The following is a 20,643-nucleotide window of genomic DNA, read 5'->3' on the forward strand; positions in this document are numbered from 1 at the left end:
GCCAGGCACAGTGGCTCACGCCTGTAATCCCAGCACTTTGGGCGGCTCAGTCGGGCGGATTGACTGAGGTCAGGAGTTCGAGACCAGTCTGGCCAACGTGGTGAAACCCTGTCTCTACTAAAAATACAAAAAAATTAGCCGGACGTGGTGGTGTGCACCTGTAATCCCAGCTACTCGGGTGGCTGAGGCAGGGGAATTGCTTGAACCAGGGAGGTGGAGGTTGCAGTGAGCCAAGATCGTGCCATTGCACTCCAGCCTGGGCAACAAGAGCGAAACTCCGTCTCAAAAAAAAGTAAGATTTATTTCATGTTTAATGAATTTGGGGCTTATGGTATGCTGCTGGGGAGTTTTAGAACACTTTGCCTTTACTTCTTCAACGTACATAAAATTCTAAATGATGTAATTCATTAAATTTTTAATTACTTACCAAAATCTACCCTTGTTAATATGCACTGCATTGGGTGGTCAGTTGTATGCCTTGTTGTTGTTGCACCACTTTCATAACAAGATGCACAAAGATCGTAATCGTAGCAAATTAAACACTTATATCTGCGACCTCGAAAATTTCCTTTTAAACATGCATCACAGCTGACACCTATAAAAAAAAGAAATATCTTTAGTTACCAGTTGTAAAGGCCACTCCTGATTTCATTTTTATGAATGTTTCAGGTGCTCATTTAACCCCGTATATCCTTTCCAAAATGACTAGAAATGACTTAGTAAAATGATACGGGAATTTTTAGCCATGTGCTGGACATTACTCTGATTTATACTCCACATGAAAATAATTTAAAATGACTGATACAGGCTGGGTGCAGTGGCTCACGCCTGTAATCTGAGCACTTTGCCGGGGTCGAGGCGGGTGGATCACTTGAGGTCAGTAGTCCAAGACCAGCCTGGTCAACATGTTGAAACCCCATCTCTACTAAAAATGCAAAAATTAGCTGGGCGTGGTGGCTGGCACCTGTAATCCCAATTACTTGGGAGGCTGAGGCACGAGAATTGCTTAAACCCAGGAGGTAGGGTTGCAGTGAGCTGAGATCGCGCCACTGCACTCCAGCCTCGCAACACAGTGAGGCTTTGTCTCAAAAAAAAAAAAAAAAAAAGCCTTGATAAGCCAGCAAGAAGGTAAAAACCAAGACAAAGAGGAACTGGTGACTGGAAGCCTAAAGAAGGCTTTTCACCATGAGGGTATTTGCCCAAGCAGGTAAAAATCTAAGCTTAAGTTCCACAGCATTACTGGACAAAGGCCTAGTGAAGGTGGGATAATTAACAGAAGATTCCTCATAAAGCCAAGACCCTAATATACTCTCAATGCATGGGTAGGCTAGAAATCCTCCCTATGGGATTACAAAAATTACCCCAGTGAAAGCCCCCTGCCCTAGGGGCACAAAATAACACAAAAAGCCATAACCACAAACCAGTCCTCGTGGGTTTATAGCCCAAATTCTATCAAATGGTTCCAAAGACCCTGGGTCAAGAATTTAAAGTGGTCTTAAATTAGAATTGATACCAAGCATCTGGCATATATAAACATCCAAAGAATAAGTTCATAATTTAAACCATAAAATACACACAAAAAAACAAAGCACCATCAGAAAGAACTAGCAGGAGCAGCAGAATCAGTCATGAGTTCATATCAGAATTGGACATCAAATAATTCTTGACCTGTTAAAAGAAATAACTGGGTGTGTTGGCTAACACCTAGAATCCCAAGCACTTTGGCAAGGCGAGGCAGGGGGATGGCTTGAGGCCAGGAGTTCAAGACCAGCCTGGGTAACATAGAGAGATCCTGTCTACAAAAAAATTTAAAAATTAGCTGGGCATTGTGGCCTGTGCCTGTAGCCCTAGCTACTTGGAAGGTTGAGGTGGGAGGAATGCTTGAGCCCAGGAGCTCGAAGCTGCAGTGACCATGATCAAACTACTGCACTCCAGCTTGGGACCAGAACAAGACCCTGTCTGGAAAAAATAAAAATAATAATAATAATAATAAAGGAAAGAAAGAAGCTTGAACAAGGCTGGGTGCCATAGCTCACACCTGTAATCCCAACACTTTGGGAGGCTAAGACAAGAGGGCTGCTTGAGGCCAGGAGTTCAAGACCAGCCAAGGCAACACAGAGAGATCTCATTTCTATTTGTTTAAAAAAAAAAAGTTAAAATATGCCAGGCACAGTGGCTCACGCCTGTAATCTCAGCACTTTGGGAGACTGAGGTGGGCAGATCACCTGAGGTCAGGAGTTCAAGACCACCCTGGCCAACCTGGTGAAACCCCATCTCTACTAAAAACACAAAAATTAGCCAGGCGTGGTGGTGGGCGCCTGTAATCTCAGCTACTTGGGAGGCTGAAGCAGAAGAATGGCTTGAACTCAGGAGACGGAGGTTGCAGTGAGCCGAGATCATGCCACTGCACTCCAGCCTAGGCGACAGAGTGAGACTCTGTCTTTAAAAAATATTAAAAAAAAAAGTTAAAATTTAAAATTCTGTAGGTGGGTTTCACAGTTTTATTCACATGTGATATGCTTGTTTATGCTGAAAACCCAAATACAGCTAAGTTATTAGAAGTAGTAAGCAAAGCTGTTAGATAGAGACCTCCTAAATAAAGTACTGATTGTATTTCTGACAGAAAAACATATTATTAAAAATATGTCATTTATTACAAAAAAATTAGTGAGGCATGGTGGTGTGTGCCTGTAATCTCAGCTACTCGGGTGGCTGAGGGAAGAGAATCACTTGAACCCAGGAGGCAGAGGTTGCAGTGAGCTGAGATTGCGCCACTGCACTCCAGCCTGGGTGACAGAGCGGGACTCCTATCTCAAAAAACCAAAAAAATGTCATTTGTGATTCCATCGAGATGTGCCAAATTCAAAGAGAAGGAAAGTAGAACAGTGGTTGCCAGAAGCTTGAGGAAAGGGAGAACGGGGAGTTACGGTTTAGTGGGTAGAGAGTTTTCGAGTTTAGGATAATGGAAGAATTCTGGAGATGGACAGTGGTGATGGTTCCAAGAATGTGAATATACTTAATGCTACTGAACTGTACACCTAAAAGGGGTTAAAATAAATTTTATGCTATGTATATTTTACTGCAATAAAAAAAATACGCCATTTGCAACAGCATTTTAAAAAAGTGCCTCTGAATAAATCTAACCAAAGATAGGCAGCCCTTTATGAAGCAAATTAGTAAAAATGTATTCAAAGACACTAAAGGACTTTAAAAAATACAAATACCAACTTCATGGACTGGAAGGTTCATAATAAAATGTCAACAGATTTGTGGATTCAATACAATTAATAACCAAAATTTAAAAAGAATTTTTTTTGGGGGGGAATGGTAAGCTGACTCAAATGTTGATGCAAATTACAAAAAGGGCCAAGGAGAGTCAAGATGCTCCCAAGAAAAACGAGATAGAGGGACTTGTTTTATATATGAAGAGCGAAACTAATAAATAATAAGTAACACCATAACAAATAATAAACCTATAATAACTATAATAAGATGGAATGGCACCAGGGTAGAGACAAACTGGCCCATGGAATAGAATGGAAAGCCCAGAAACAGATGTTGAAATCTGTTTTACGACAGCAAGGTCACTAAAGAGCACTGAGAAAAGAAGGGAATGGACAAGAAATGGTGCTGAACAGGTGATTATCTGCATGTGGGGAAAACAGAATTGGATCTCTCCCCATATCCTATACACACAAAAAATCAATTCCACATGGTTTAAAGACGGATTCAAAAGAACAATGAAAAATATCTCTAGAAGACAATATAGAATATTTTATGAGTCTAAAGTAGAAAACAATTTCTTAAATCTTTCTCTTACACACACACACACACACACACACACACACACCTCTCTCTCTCTCTCCAAATCAAAAAGTAAGAGATAAGTCCAACTACGTTAAGACTTTTTCTTCGTCTTTTGTTTTTGTTTTATTTTTATGAGATGGAGTCTCACTCTGTCGCCGGGGCTGGAGTGCAATGGCGAGATCTTGGCTCACTGCAACCTCCGCCTCCTGGGTTCAAGCAATTCTCCTGCCTCAGCCTCCCAAGGAGTTGGGATCATAGGCGCCAGGCACTATGCCCGGCTAATTTTTGTATTTTTAGTAGAGACGGGGTTTCACCACGCTGGCCAGGCTGGTCTCGAACTCCAGGTGATCGGCCCGCCTGGGCCTCCCAAAGTGCTGGAATTACAACAGGCGTGAGCCACCACGCTCGGCCTTTTTCTTCGTCTTTTCACAGCCTACATTGATTGAAAATATAAGGTTCAGAAACTGGCGATATGTACAACATACATGACAGACAAAAGTTTGGTATTCAGAATGCATTATGAACTCTTACATATCAGTAAGTAAATGATGAATGCTTAGTAGAAAAATGGAGAAACCTGTCAAAGGGCACTCAAAGAACAACAAACATAAATGGCCAGTAAACATATGAAAAGATGCTCAATCTCATTAGTCATCAAAGAAGTGCATGATTAACATCCGTGAGCTAGCATTTTACATTTACCAAACCGGTAAGAAACTACAAGTTTCATGATATCAAGTGTTAGTGAAGATAAAGGGCAGCAGAAGTGCTTATACACTGCTGGTAGGAGTGTAAATCAGCACAACCACTTTGAAAAATTTGTTCATATTTTTAGTCAAGTTAAACACATATACCTCCTATGATACCGTAATTTCACTCTTAAATAAAATCCCGGGGGGAATCTTTTGTCTGTGTGCACCTAGAGAATGTTGAAGAATGTTGACGACAGTTTTTGTAACTGAATTTTAAAAAGGCTATTCAGGGGCTGGGCGCGGTGGCTCACGCCTGTAATCCCAGCACTTTGGGAGGCCGAGGCGGGCAGATCACAAGGTCAGGAGATCGACACCATCCTGGCTAACACGGTGAAACCCCGTCTCTACTAAAAATACAAAAAAAAAATTAGCCGGGCGTGGTGGCGGACGCCTGTAGTCCCAGCTACTCAGGAAGCTGAGGCAGGAGAATGGCGTGAACCCAGGAGGCGGAGCTTGCAGTGAGCTGAGATCGCGCCACCGCACTCCAGCGTGGGCGAGAAAGTGCGAGACTCCGTCTCAAAAAAAAAAAAAAAAAAGGCTACTCAGATTCAAAGGCTCAACAGTTCAATATGCACAGAATGAATTGGAAAAAGAATGAATCACAGCAACGGTAAGAACATCTGCCTCAGATGAGTGAAAGGAAATCCCAAAGAATACATACAGTATTGGCCGGGCGCGGTGGCTCACGCCTGTAATCCCAGCACTTTGGGAGGCCGAGGCGGGCGGCTCATGAGGTCAGGAGATCGAGACCATCCTGGCTAACACGGTGAAACCCCGTCTCTACTAAAAATACAAAAAATTAGCCGGGCGTGATGGCGGCCGCCTGTAGTTCCAGCCTCTGGGGAGACTGAGGCAGGAGAATGGCATGAACCCAGGAGGCGGAGCTTGCAGTGAGCTGAGATCAGCCACTGCACTCTAGCCTGGGCAACAGAGCAAGACTCAGTCTCAAAAAAAAAAAAGAAAGAAAGAAAAAAAAAGAATACATACAGTATAAAGTTGAAAACCAGTATCTAGTTTAGGAAATCAAACATGTAGTAAAACTATAAAAGGAAAATGAGGGAATGATAAAATTTTGGTCAGTGGCTCCCTCTGGGGGTTAAGGGGATGAAGAGATGAGTATGTGAAGCTTTTACGGATCTTGAAATGTAACGTTTTTACATCTGGCCAAGAGGATCTGTAGTACCATTCTTCTCTTTTGCATTTATTTTATGAAAATTCTCATATATCCAACCAATATTTTATTTTTAAAAGTCCCTTCCTTCCTTCCAAACAAAAACAAACAAACAAAAAAACAGAAAGCAAAGCTGGAATTGTTTACAACAACCTTTGGGCTGTCAGTGGACTGTCAGGTGGAAAACTGGAAAACCAACACAGTTTTGGCAGATTGTAGATTTTTGAGACAAGGTCTCACTGTCACCCTGGCTGGAGAGCAGTTGCACAATCTCGGCTCACTACAGCCTCGACCTCCTGGATTTAAGCAATCCTTCTACCTCAGCCTCCTGAGTAGCCGGGACTACCGGTGTGCGCCACCATGCCCGCATAATTTTTGTATTTTTTTTGTAGAGATGGGATTTCGCCAAGTTGCCCAGACTGGTCTCAAACTTTTGGACTCAAGCAATCTGCCTGTGTCAGCCTCCCAAAGCACTGAGATTACAGGCATGAGCCACCGAGACCAGCCTAGGTTGTAGATTCTCATTGTTTGTTGAATGAATATGTTTTTATTAAAACAAAAAACAACAACAAAAAAAACAGGCCGGGCGTGGTGGCTCACACCTGTAATCCCAGCACTTTGGGAGGCCGAGGCAGGTGGATCACCTGAGGTCAGGAGTTCAAGACCAGCCTGACCAACATGGTGAAACCCCATCTCTACTAAAAATACAAAAATTAGCCAGGCGTGGTGGCAGGCACCTGTAATCCCAGCTACTCCGAAGGCTGAGGCAGGAGAACTGCTTGAACCTGGAAGGCGGAGGTTGCAGTGAGCCGAGATCGCACCATTGCACTTCAGCCTGGGGAACAAGAGCAAGATTTCTTCTCAACAAAACAAAACAAAACACCATGGGATTCCCTGTTATTACTCAGCCATTAACAATAAGCACTTAGACAAATCAATGTTCTCTGCTCAATTTTTCTTCATCTATGAAGTTTGCTACGAGAATCAAATGAGAAAAAAAAAAGACATGAAAGTCCTAAATTTTAAAGTGGTAGTATTATCTCATTCAGATGCAGTAAGATTTTTTTTTTTTTTTTTTTTTTTGCGACAGTCTCGCTCTGTTGCCCAGGCTGGAGTGCAGTGGCGCAATCTTGGCTCACTGCAAGCTCTGTCTCCTGGTTTCATGCCATTGTCCTGCCTCAGCCTCCCGAGCAGCTGGGACTACAGGTGCCCACCACCACACCCGGCTAATTTTTGTACTTTTAGTAGAGACAGGGTTTCACCACATTGGCCAGGATGTTCTCGATCTCCTGACCTCGTGATCCGCCCGCCTTGGCCTCCCAAAGTGCTGGGATTACAGGTGTGAGCCACCGCACCCGGCTGCAGTAAGATTATTTTATCACTTTCCCAGAATACAATTTGATCTCAATAATATACACAACCTTTTAAATTAGTTTTCAAAATATCATTCGAGATCCTTGAGATCTCAAAAGCTGCAGTGAGACTCCCCGATCAACTTAAGACAACCAAATGATGGCATCATGGCAGCAATTTTTCAGCAAATTCAACAAATATTGATTATCTAATATGTAATATGTTTTAGGTGCTGAGGATACAGCAATGAACAAAACAAAGCCCTGCCCCCAAGAAACTAACATTTAGTGCGTGAAGACAAGCATAAAAATAAAAGTTGGCTAAGTGTGGTGGTGCATGCCTGTAGTCCCAGCTACTCAGGAGGCTGAAGTGGGAGAATTGCTTCAGCCCAGGAGGTCGAGGCTGCTGTGAGCTATGATCATGCAACTGCACTCTAGCCTGGAGACAGAGCAAACCCTGACTCCAATAAAAGAAAAAAAGTTGTAGAGCAAGGTGGAAGTAAGTGCTATGGAGAAACATAAAGCAGTGAAGGACAGCGTGGGCAAAGAAAGTATTACTAAAAAAGATACTTGAGCAAAGAGATGGAATACTTAAAAATTTTCTTATTCAAAATAGCTTCCAGGCCAGGCGCAGTGGCTCAGGCCTGTAATCAATACGAACACTTTAGGAGACTAAGGGGGACAGACTGTTTGAGTGCAGGAGTTTGAGACCAGCCTGGGAAACATGGAGAAACCCAGTTTCTACAAAAAACATACAAAAATTAGCCAGGTGTGGTGGTGAGCGCCTGTAGTCCCTACTTCTCAGGTTGAGGTGGGAGGATCACTTGAGTCTAGGAGGTTGAGACTGCAATGAGCGGAGATTGTGCCACTGCGCTCCAGCCTGGGTGCCAGAGTGAGACCCTATCTCAAATAAAAACAAAAAACAAAATAGCTTCCACGCATGACGATGCTTTAAGCATAACACTGAATTAATCAATGGGGGGAGATACCTATGATATCTATTTAGGTTCACAAATGAAAGTTTAACATGATAGTATAATAATATTGACAAACAATTGTAGTGTGAATTTAGGTGCCAGGAAGGTAAACCCAGCTCTGAACTTTTTGGTGTGTAGCCTGACATTATTCTGCAGGCCTGCCTTTTCTTTCTGAGGTGGGGATGCCTACTGGCAAGTATAGATGAACAAAGCTTAAGGCAACTGTGCATGGTGATACTGACACTCTATCTTTCAGTAAAAAGATGCTGATACTTATCCCTTGCTCGCTCTACTCTTGTGATTTAATTCAAAGCTACCTAAATGGTTCACATAAGGGATAGGGGGTGGTAGCCTCAGGCTTCACTTAAACCCAGCTAGAGTTCCGTAACTGTAAGCCCTTTAAAAAGGAAACAGGGTTTTTTTTAAATTTACCATCTATTTTTGATAAAATCATTTCTGTAATATATATATTTTAGCTTCTCAAACACCGAAAGGCCTTTTATGATTCAAGGTCAGTATTTCAAATACAGATACATATATACATACGTATGTATATATACACACACATATATACATGTATATATATACACATATATACACGTATATATGTATATACACACACACATATATACATATATATACACACACACATATATATTTAAGTCAAACAGGTAAGTTTGCAGCAGGGTTTCTTACAACATAAGATTCACTTTATTAATAATAATCTATGTGGCAGGCATGCTACAGAGGGTTTTTTGGTGATTAGCATACTATGAATAAGAAGTCGAGGGAAGTAAAAATGTTTTATAACATAGTTTTTCCATATAGCCTGCTATCATCCTTTCTCATTGTTTAGTTTACGAAAGCTCTGTCCCTTAATTCCTTCTGTTGTCATAAACTTTTTGAAGTTAATATTTAATTTTATAGAACATTCCATACTACCTAAGTCTCTAAATAAAAGTACAGAAGCACAGGCTTTTTCAGTTTCTCAACAGTAGCCCATTGTCCCCTTTAGAATGACTCTCACTCAATACAGAGGCCCTCCTAAGTATATGTGTCAGAATCTGTGTCATTTTATGACACAGACTAACAAAACCTGCTCCACGACTGTCAACTACAGGTAATCTAAAGTTCCTATGGGAGGAAATAAGTTAGCTCTTTGCTGCAGTCCCTTGGTTAACAATAGTGATTTTACCTGATATCAGGAAGTCAGAGAAATCTGAAACAGAACAGATACATGGCATATGTAAAACTATCAATTCCTTCACAGGAAGAATGAAGTTGCTTCTGATGAGATATCAGTACACTCTATTTAAGATATTAAAAAATCAAAGTTCTGGCTGGGCGCGGTGGCGCACGCCTGTAATCCCAGCACTTTGGGAGGCCGAGGTGGGCAGATCACCTGTGGTCAGGAGTTCAAGACCAGCCTGGTCAACATGGTGAAATCCCATCTCTACTAAAAATACAAGAATTAGCTGGGAGGTCGAGGTTGCAGTGAGCCAAGATCACGCCACTGCACTCCAGCCTGGGCGACAGAGCGAGACTCTGTCTCAAAAAAAAAAAAAAAAAAAAAAATCAAAGTTCTGAAAAGTATTATAACAGAAACAAGAGTTCAAATATTGTAAAATAATGCCTTGAGAGGCAAAGCTGAATAACCACTAGTTGTCTAGATAGCACTGACATCCATTACATTAAAAAATATTTAGGTTTCATTTACCTTATACTATTCTGCAAAAACTGAGTTAACCAAATAATAACATGTGCAACCCATCACTGAATTATCTAGCTTAGTCATGGCTGGGTGCAGTGGCTCATGCCTGTAATCCCAGGGCTTTGGGAGGCTGAGGCGGCAGATCACCTGAGGTCAGGAGTTCGAGACCAGCCTGGCCAACGTGGCGAAACCCCATCTCACTAAATATACAAAAATTAGCCTGGCGTGCTGGCCTGTGCCTGCAATCCCATGTACTCGGGAGGCTGAGGAAAGAGAATCGCTTGAACCTGGGAGGCAGAAGTTGCAGTGAGCCGAGATTGCGCACTGCACTCCAGTCTGGTGACAGAGCGGGACTCCGTCTCAAAAAAAAAAATAAATAAAAATAAAAATCTAGCTTAGTCATACTGTGTCATAAAGAAGTTCAGAAATCACTAGTTTGTAAAATGCTAACTTGAACAAGCTACATCATAAGGTTATGGTGTTATATTTGTAATCCCCCATCCAATCAAGTTCACCTAGCAAGATAAATGAAAATGCTAGGACATACAGTTTAACCCCTTTTTCAACACTGTCACAGATAAAACCTAAATGAAAAAAATGGTGTATATCTGACAACCACCTATCTGAAAACGTTATATCTGAACACATTCATATTATCAGCATATATCTTGTATTTAGCAGTTCTGTAAAACAAATGAAAGCTATGAACTAAAATTTTAAGGAGAAAAGGATGCCCTCTAGCGGGAACACATTTTTAAAAAGCCACTGAAATAATACATAGTCTTTTCTTTCTTATTAAAAAAATAAAAATAAAAGTGGTTTTTAATATTCGTTTACAGCTTTTTAAAGGAGAAAATCTCAGGTTGGTATACCTTTTACTTTTTAATAAAACTAGTTTTTAGCTAGGGAATAGAGAGTTGATGGGAAAGAAAAGGTCAACAAAGGGCAAGTTACTTTCAAGAAACACAGGGAAAAAAGAATACAACAGGAAGTCAACCTCATTTGGAATTTGAAGGCCTGGAATTATATAGCACTTGCCATTGACAGCCGATTTTGACTTCTAGCTATCATGTGATTTGGGGGGGTGGGGTGGAGGGAGGGAGGGCCTCTTTTCTATTCTGTGAAATGTCTGTGTATTATCTCTTCAAGGCCCTTGCATCTCTCCAAGTGTGACTTTTTTTTTTTAAAAGGGTGTGTATCATATAGGCTATATAATTTTGATACTGAGAACTACACAGAGAACAATACTATTAAATGATAGACAATCTCCAAGAAGAGACTCTGTATTTAAGCAGTTGAAAAATTGTGCAACCCTTAGAAGAGGATCTTAGATGAACACAAAAGCAAGTAAAAAAGATGAACTAGGCTGGGCACAGTGGCTCACGCCTGAGATGGGTGGATCACCTAAGGTCAGGAGTTCGAGACCAGCCTGGCCAACATTGTGAAACCTCGTCTCTACTAAAGATACAAAAATTAGCTGGGTGTGGTGGCGGGTGCCTGTAATCCCAGTTACTCGGGAGGCTGAGGCAGAATCACTTGAATCCAGGAGGTGGAGGTTGCAGTGAGCCAAAATTGTGCCAATGTGCTCCAGCCTGAGTGAAAAAGCAGGACTCTGTCTCAAAAAAAAAAAAAAAAAAAAAAAAAGATAAACTATAGTATAAGTAACTCAATGAAAAGCAGAAGTAACCAGAATTATTTTGCTTAAAGAAAATGGTCAAAGGATACTTCCAGATGTGAAACTGCTGGAGAAAGGAAATCTAAGACAAAGTTTATAATGCTTCATAAACTGGGAGCCTAGATCAGGAGTGGAGAGCTGTTTCATCTTCTACTTAAGAATCACAGAGGAAATATAAATCATCCCTTGCCAAAATAAAAAGAAACTCTAGGGTTTGTCTGTTTTTTTTTTTTTAGAGAGCTTTCCTTAGTTATTTTTAGAAATAGGAAGAGAATAAAAAGATCTATTAAATATACATATAACTCTATATACGCATATTTTTAAAAACCTATGCCCTGTGTTTAAGGGACAGACTCAAGAGGAGAGAGAAATGGGGTATCGAGACCCGTACAAACATACTCTTCAAGAGAAAACCAATGGCTAAAGAGATTCCACAGCAGAGAAAGAGAAATGAAATAGGGGGAGAGCATGATCCAGGAGCAAGATCCAGAAGAAAGAGAACCGGGAAGCTTAGTAAGTAGGTTTTGCAATATGTGTAGTCTTCACGCAGTAGTCTTACTTGAAACTGATACATTCATTCAGCATTTAAAACATTTAAAACAACCCTTTCTGTACTGGAAATCGGCTTTTCTACTTTTTTTTTTCCAGGTGGAATTCTGTGAGTCCTGTGATATGTAACAACAAGGAGCATCCACCCATCCTTTCATTATTTATTATTTATTATATGCCAAGATAAGCACTGAACAAAAATATTTGCTGAGGACACAGCAGTGAATAAAAATTCTTGCCACACAGAGGTCCCTCTAGTGCTTTAATAGCAAGTTCCTTCACTTTTAATTATGTACCTAATGACTTACATATATTACTTTGTCAATCTTCACAAAGTCATGAGGTAGGTGGAAAGTGTGATAAAACTTCTTTTGTGGCTACAGATGATTTAAAGCTGGTTCAAATCTGCCCAACAAAGTGAATAGAAAAATGGGTGAAATATTGTATTTAAAGAGTTCTTTATGAACTTTGTGAAAGAGGGAAGTTTAATTCATTTCTAAAAGTTTTCAGTATAGAGGAACTTGGTCCACTTTGGAATAACTGATTGGTTTGCCTCATTTTAAAGAACTGATCTACACTCTTTTATTTGTTCATAGAAATGCATCCCTGTTCTGAAAACAGAAACTTATCTTAGCAACAATGGACTTGCTCATGAGTGAGCTTAGGAACAGCCTTTCAGAGCCTCTTATCTGGAAATAGAGGAGCTTCTATATTACTCAATCTACTATTATACTCAGCCATGATTAGAGCTGTTTTCTGACTCATAAAATGAAGGAAGAGGAGGTGGATAAAGAGTGCCTGGGACAATGTGGGAATTCAATAATATCTGTTGAATGAATTAAACAAATGAAAAGAAGGGGACGTTTTCCTAAAGTAATTAGGTAAGAGCTCAAAAAGAGAGAAGGGAAGAGGGGGATTAATGTGTGTCTATAACAGACTTTTTTTTTTTTTGAGATGGAGTCTCACTCTGTCGCCCAGGCTGGAGTGCAGTGGCGCGATCTCGGCTCACTGCAACCTCCACCTCCTGGGTATAAGACTTCTTGACAGAAGAATTACTGAATAATGAAAGTAGAGGGGGGAAAAAGAAGGCCCTGAACAAGTACTTGTTTTCTACAGGAGAAAAAAGTAGATAAAAATGCTGTACCAAATACCTCTAGGAGTAAGCCACCAGGTGGCAACAATAGCCCAGGAGAACTAGGTTGCAAGTTTTAACATGTAATAGGGTGGTTAGTGGGAAACAAGTGGCTTTGGGAGGCTGAGGGAAACACTTTGGGAGGCTGAGGCAGGAGGACTGCTTGAGCCCAGGAGTTTGAGACCAGCCTGGGCAACATAGCAAGACCTCATCTCTATTTAAAAACACACACACACACACACACACACACACGCACGCACGCACGTGCGCGCCAGTATTTCCATATACATGTGCAATTCAGTTTAGTTGCTTTAAACAATGCACACTAGATAGAAACTGCTCTGTTTTGAAAATTCTGCAGACAGGTCTGTGGCAGCAAGGCAGAGAGAGCTTGGTTTAGGCTCCAACTTTCCCAAAAAAAGAAAAGCCCTTTTAAGGGAAGGTAATGATTTTTAATCTGCTAAAGACCTAGTCACTGAACTGTTGATTATTTTACAGATGGATAAACTGAGGCACACAGGCACTAAGTAATTTGCTCCAAAGGCAAAGAGCCATTACATGGCAAACCAGTGATTAAGATAAAGGGTTGCCTACTGAAGCATATCTTTTGATAATAATCCTTTTTTCCCCAGAAGTAGATGCCTTCAGAACTTTATTTATTATGATATGGAGATATATATTTAACACCTTGTTTATTGTTTTTCCCTTGACTTCTTATTTTTTAAGAAGATTCTACTAATTACACAACTTCTCTGGAATGAAATCCTGAGACTGAGGAATTACTCTTGAAGCAGGTGCTTACAGATATTTATTTTCAGAGGTTTATCACCAAACAAAACTCTACTTAAAGTCACTATTTTAAGTTATTACTCTAGAGTAGTGTTTTCTCAACTTTTTGAAAATTACAGGCACAACTTACAGGCAATGCAAAGACTGTGTACCACTGAGCACTGAAAACAGGGTCTAAGAGCTGTTTAGAAAGCCTTCCCATCATATACTTGGCTAATAATATATGCACAGCAACAGGTGACCTCTGGCCTGAAAAAGACACACTACATGTTAAGAGAATAATGTCATTTCAAACAATGAAAGAGGGGAAACACATTTAATGTCTCCCCTCCCCCACCCCTGCCTGGGATTTTTTGGTCTACTGTTTAAACATTCTTTTTTTTTTTTTTTTTGAGACAGAGTCTCGCTCTGTCGCCCAGGCTGGAGTACAGTGGTGCGATCTCGGCTCACTGACACTTCTGCCTCCCACGGTCAAGTGATTCTCCTACCTCAGCCTCCCGAGTAGCTGGGATTACAAGCGCGTGCCACCATGCCTGGCTAATTTTTGTACTTTTAGTAGAGACGGGGTTTCACCATGCTGGCCAGGCTGGTCTGGAACTACCGGCCTCGTGATCTGCCCACCTCAGCCTCCCAAAGTGCTGGGATTACAAGCATGAGCCACTGCTCCCGGTCTAAACACTCTTATACTGACTTTCTGCAACTGTTTGAGGGAAAGGAAAACTGGAAATCCTTAATGTACCACAAGATGTATAAGGAGGGAGCAGAATACATACTGTTCGCTAAATGTTTTTTTAATGTTATCTAAACTAGAAATGTCTGCACATGTATTTGTGATAGATTCCCAGTCAAGTAAGGCACATGACAGCTCACTGTACTGAGGTGGGAAAAGATCTGCCCTGGGTCTATATTTTAAGACCATTTCTCATTGACTTAACACTACTATTTCTAGCAACCAAAATTTTTGAGCACTTGCAGTACCCACTTAGTGCTTAGAGCCTAAATGGGGAATAAGGATAAGTAAATAAGCATTTAAAACAGTATGAAGACTAAGGGATAGAGACCTACAGAAACAAAGCCAAACATATGAAAATGATGAAAGATGACTTGTTCTAGCTGGGGAAGTACAACAGACTCACCCTGACACAACTCTTCATACCAAGCAGTTCCTGAAATCCTCTCTAAGACACTGAAATATAACTTCAGGTCCCTTTTTTCTAATGTTCTCCACATATAGAGCAGTTATCCTAAATCCAGTCTCAAAAACTCACCACGAACATGAACTAAGTCACTTTCCCCTGTTTTGTAGGCTAACCAATTTAAAATGTTAGCAAGTCCTCCAAAATCCTACCATCAACTGTTAAATTACATTTCTTTATGTCTGCTCCAGTTTCTTCACGGATTTTAAAATAAAGGGACCTACAACAAACATAAAGCTCTGTATAGGAGTAGGAATAATTAATACAAAGTATAGAGAATACTCTAGCACTGGGGGAAAAGAGGTGTGGTTTATGTCTGGTTTAGGAGGCATGTGAGTCTGATTTTAGACATGTTTGGTTTGAAGTGATAAGACATGCAAGCTGAAAGGTACAGTAAACAGTTGGTTAGGATGAACTGATCTTTGGGAGACTTTCTCTGAGAAAGGATGTCTTTGTGTCACTGAGAGTGATATACGGTAATACGGAAAAGAAAGAAGGAAGGGACTAAGCATAAACATAAAATGAGGAAAATGGATAGTGCTTACACAGTTTGATGTGAATCTCAAACCAAGGTATACAAATACAGTATAATTATACAAAATTTAAAAGTTTTTAAACACTGGCTTTAATATTCATTAACAATGCATCAAGAATGACTGAAATGCAACACACAAAAAACAGTTCACTCATGAAAAAATAGTATGGCAATAACTCCAACCCAGAAAATTCAACAACACACTTTAAGAGCATGTAAACAAATATCAACTTTATCAGGAGTTGACTCTTGCCTGGCTATAGAGATTGCTTACCTGATCTTTGCTTTCCTTGTCAATGAAAAAGAAAAAGTATCATCTCTCTACATTACAGGACCATCACAGGCCCATAAACATAATCCCTTTGCCCTTCCTCTACATTTCAAGAACACTTGAAGTAAAGTTGGTCGATGGTTAGTTATTACTACTGTTTCTCAGCTCCAAGCCCCCTCTGCTGGGTCTAGGAAATGGGTCTCAACCAGTGGCCATGTTGCCCCCTAGGGGTCACTTAGCAATGTATGGAGACACTCTCAGTTCTAACTATTAGCGGGACAGGGAGGGCTAATGGCATCAATTTCATGGAGGCTAAGAATGTTACTAAACATCCTACAAAACACAGGACAGCCCCCTGGCCCAAAATGTCTACGATGCCAAGGCTGAGAAACCATGGTCTAGGATCTGCCAACTCATTTATTCAGAATCCCTTAGCAGCTTGCTTCTGGTTTACACTCTGCCAATGGGAGGCTTCAGAGGGACAGAAAAAAATGGGAAGAGGTCAGCATCTTTCTGGCAGCAGGTCTTCTTCCATCCAGAGCTCCAATACTAGCGTCTTCGGGCACTCTCATCACCAGCTAGTTGCATCCTGCTCAGAAGGCCAAATACCAACTGTGTGGAGATGTGCAGGTGGGCCTTTGAACCCCTAAATTCTAGTAACTCAAGTTTTTCCTTTTTTGCAATGATGGTTTTACATCTGTACTGTCCAATAATAGCCATTAGCAATTAAAATGCCTTGTCAGGTGACAGGGCCTAGAAGCAGTGATACAATAAGTACACCAAGCAAGCACCAAGTAAGTCTAAACAGCATCCTCCACTAAGAGGAACCAGGGCTCCTCACAGAAATGAAGGATTCTATGGGTTGGGCAGGGCAAATACATGAGCCTGTAATATATCCAGTTCTAAAATGAATCATCTAGAAACGACTAATGAAGAATGATGGGGACATATCAAAAGTACACAGAAGAAACCTTAAAGGGGTTTCACCAGCCAAACCTGGGACAATTTGAGCATCAAGATAAATAATAAAAGTAATAGACTGGCCGGGCACGGTGGCTCACGCCTGTAATCCAAGCACTTTGGGAAGTGAGGCAGGCACATCACAAGGTCAAGAGATCGAGACCATCATGGCCAACATGGTGAAACCACACCTCTACTAAAAATATAAAAATTGGCTGGGCGTGGTGGCGTGGGCCTATAGTCCCAGCTACTCGGGAGGCTGAGGAAGAAGAATTGCTTGAACCCGGGAGGTGGAGGTTGCAGTGAGCTGAGATTATGCCACTGCACTCCAGCTTGATGACACAGTGAGATTCCGTCTCAAAAAAAAAAAAAAAAAAAGTAATAGATTATAACTCACTGAATAACACAGGAATCCACGACTCCATACTGATATAAAGGAATAAATAAATCAGAAGAAGGAAGCAGAAAAAAAATCTTCCTTGTGGTAGAGACTAACTAGAAATTATATTCCAGCTCCTTACTTCACTGGTACTAGAAGTATGCTGTCCAATATGGTAGCCACTAGGCACATGTCACTAAATGTAATCTGCTAAAATTAAACTAAAAATTCAGTTCCTCAATTGCACTGGCCACATTTCAAGTGCTCATGTGGCTGGTGGCTACTGCACTGGACAGTGGTGCACCGGACAATGGCATTTGAGAGACTGAGCCATAATTTTGTGAAAATAAGGTCTAGAACAGTCTTTTTTATTGAAGACAGTCTCAATTTGGTCACCCAGGCTGGAGTACAGTGAGGCAATCTAGGCTAACTGCAGCCTCTGATGCCCTGGTTCAAGCAATTCTCATGCCTCAGCCACCCAAGTAGCTAGGGTTACAGGTGTGCACCACTACACCCAGCTAATTTTTGTGTTTTTAGCAGAGACAGGGTTTCACTACGTTGCCCAGGCTGGTCTTGAACTCCTGGCCTAAAGTGATCCCACCTCAGCCTCCCAAAGTGCTGGGATTACAGGGGTGAGCCACCACGCCCGGCCAAGAACAGTCTTAAGGTAAGATCTCATTTTGTTGCTTTCTGAAACTCTTAAAATTTTGTAATGAAATTGAAATAAAAGACAATTTCAAAAGGATAAAGAGAATAAAAAGAAACAACAGGAACACAATTTTGGATGCTGAAAAGCAGAATTAGGTAACTGAATTAGGAGACTGGAAAGAACTGAATCCCAGTATGGGCAAAGGGGAAAGCTAAGAATCCAATTTACAAAGCAAATTCAACAAAATGTCTGGGACTGGCAGCAACACTGCTGGAACCCTAGTTAGGGTGAAGAACTGCTGAAGGATAGAAGATGGATAAAAGGTCTTTAAGAAGCAGTTAAATTTCTAAGTTGCTTCTTCAACATTATGCTGCACTTCAAGTGGAAAGTAGAAGTTTATTCATTAAAGAGGGTCTCTGACCCCTAGGAACTCAAGGCATCGTTGAAAACGGAATAAAGTGCATATTTTATTGAAAACAGAGGGATTAAGTAAGTATATCATTTCCAGAAACAGAAAAAAGAAAGAAGAGGGGGGAAGAGAGAAAGAGACAGAAATCAGAACATGGAAGAAAACTGGAACCCTACTCTAGAAGCGTCAATATCCTCAAAGTAAGAAAAATGGAAGGGAGGAAATAACCAACAGAGTAATTCAAGAAAACTTTCCAGAACAGAGAATAGGAATTGCCAGGCTGAAAGAGCCCCTGTACAGCACGACCTCACTGAAAGGGCATCTGTACAGCAATGCCCCACTTTCTTGGCACCAATTTCCTGTATTAGTCCATTTTCACACTAGTATAAAGAACTACCTGAGACTGGGTAATTTATGAAGAAGAGAGGTTTGACTGACTCACAGTTCTGCAGGTTTAACAGGACGCATGACTGGGAGGCCTCAGGAAACTTACAATCATGGCAGAAGGTGAAGGGGAAGCAGACACCTACTTCACAATGGTGGAGCAGGAGACAGACAGCACGAAAGGGGAAGTGCCACACACTTTCAAACAACCAGATCTCATGAGAACTTACTATCTCAAGAACAGCAAGGGGGGAAGTCTGCCCCCATGATTCAATCACCTCCCACTGACATGAGGATTACAATTTGAGATGGGATTTGGGTGGGGATACAGAGCCAAACCATAACATATACATACAAAGGTACACATCAAGGCTGGGCATGGTGGCTCACACTTATCATCTCAGTACTTTGGGAGGCCAAGGTGGGAAGACTGCTAGAGCCCAAGAGTTTGAGACCAACCAGGGCGATATAGTAAGACCTCCTATCTACAAAAAAATTGCCAGCTATTTGAGAGACTGAGCGGGGGAGGACTGCCTGAGCCCAGGAGGCAGAGGTTGCAGTGAGGTGAGATTGAGCCACTGCACTCCAGCCTGGTAGACAAAGCAAGACCCTGTCTCCAAAAAAAAAAAAAAAGTACATGTCAATACTTGCAGTGCTTTCAGTCTTTCCAGTGAGCGACTGAAACAGGCACAGAGCAGCATGAAAGTTGAGTGGCTTGATACGCATGTTTCCAGCTCAGGTCCAACAAAGCAATGCTCTGCCTCCTTGTTTCAGCTCTCATTTTGTAAACAAGTGTCGTTTTCATGGTCTATTTAGTCGCATGTTTTCACCTTTTTGTGCTGTTTCTTGGTAGTTTCGCTATTTAAATGGCTCCCAAGTGTAGTGCTGAAATGCTGCTAAATATATATAAGATATATGATATATGAGATCTATATCATATAACATATATCTCATATATATGATATATATCATATATATCACATAATATGATATATAATATATATCATATATAATATGTGATATATTTTAGCAGAAATACACATAAAACAAGGTTATGTACTGATCCATCGATAAAAATGTTATAACCAGAGGCTCAGAGGAACCTCACCCTGAATTTCCTCTAGGAACAGAGGTTCAGTAATTGCTAACTTGGTGTTCATGTAAATTTTATAGAACACAACTAGCGGCTGGGCACAGTGGCTCACGCCTGTAATCCCAGCACTTTGGGAGGTCAAGATGGGTGGATCACTTGGGTCAGGAGTTCAAAGCCAGCCTGGTCAACATGGTGAAACCCCGTCTCTACTCAAAATACAAAAAAATTAGCCAGGCGTGGTGGCAGTGCCTGTAATCCCAGCTACTTGGGAGGCTGAGGCAGGAGAATCGCTTGAACCCAGGAGGTGGAGGTTGCAGTGAGATCACGCCATTGCACTCCAGCCTGGGCGACGAGACTCTGTCTCAAAAACAACAACAACAACAAGAAAAACACAATTAGCACCTATAACAAGAATTAATTACACATACATACATAAAATCATACAATATCATACATTTTCTTTGTAACCTGAGGACACAGTGGTACCTGGGGCCCAGTCCCCGTATCTTATCTGGACTTGGCTGGTCTTGCCCAAGTGATGTGGAAGTTCCTGATCTCCCCTTAAGGAAAAAGGTTCAGCTGATCTCATTTCACCCCATGAGAGCGTCCCCCTCTGACCTGTTCCTGGGAGCTGGAGGTGGGCCAAGTGAAGGGCAGTCCTCTGACTATCCCTGTGCTGGAAATCCAAGCTGGTCCATACAATAACCCTGCTAAACGCTCCATATATGTTGGGTCCTGAGTTTCCAAGGTGCATTTGTGACCTTGCCCAATGATTTCTCCAGACTCTTGGAAACTCGGGGAAGCCGAAGGCAGACTCTGTTCAGCTTCTCTTCTAAGGGCTTCCACCTAATA

General features: G+C 41.3%; 1 protein-coding gene across 1 annotated transcript in view; it reads right to left on the reverse strand.

Moving 5' to 3' along the window:
• Nucleotides 1-433: 433 nt before the first annotated feature.
• The window catches only part of LOC134728598 (basic proline-rich protein-like), an 81,152-nt gene continuing 60,942 nt past the window's right edge, over nucleotides 434-20,643 (reverse strand). Inside the window, exon 5 of the mRNA XM_063594526.1 lies at nucleotides 434-595. Within this exon, the coding sequence (XP_063450596.1) occupies nucleotides 572-595 (24 nt within the window). The 3' untranslated portion in view covers nucleotides 434-571. The remainder of the gene's footprint in view (nucleotides 596-20,643) is intronic.

Source organism: Pan paniscus, chromosome 12, assembly GCF_029289425.2.
Source record: "Pan paniscus chromosome 12, NHGRI_mPanPan1-v2.0_pri, whole genome shotgun sequence".
NCBI lineage: Eukaryota > Metazoa > Chordata > Mammalia > Primates > Hominidae > Pan > Pan paniscus.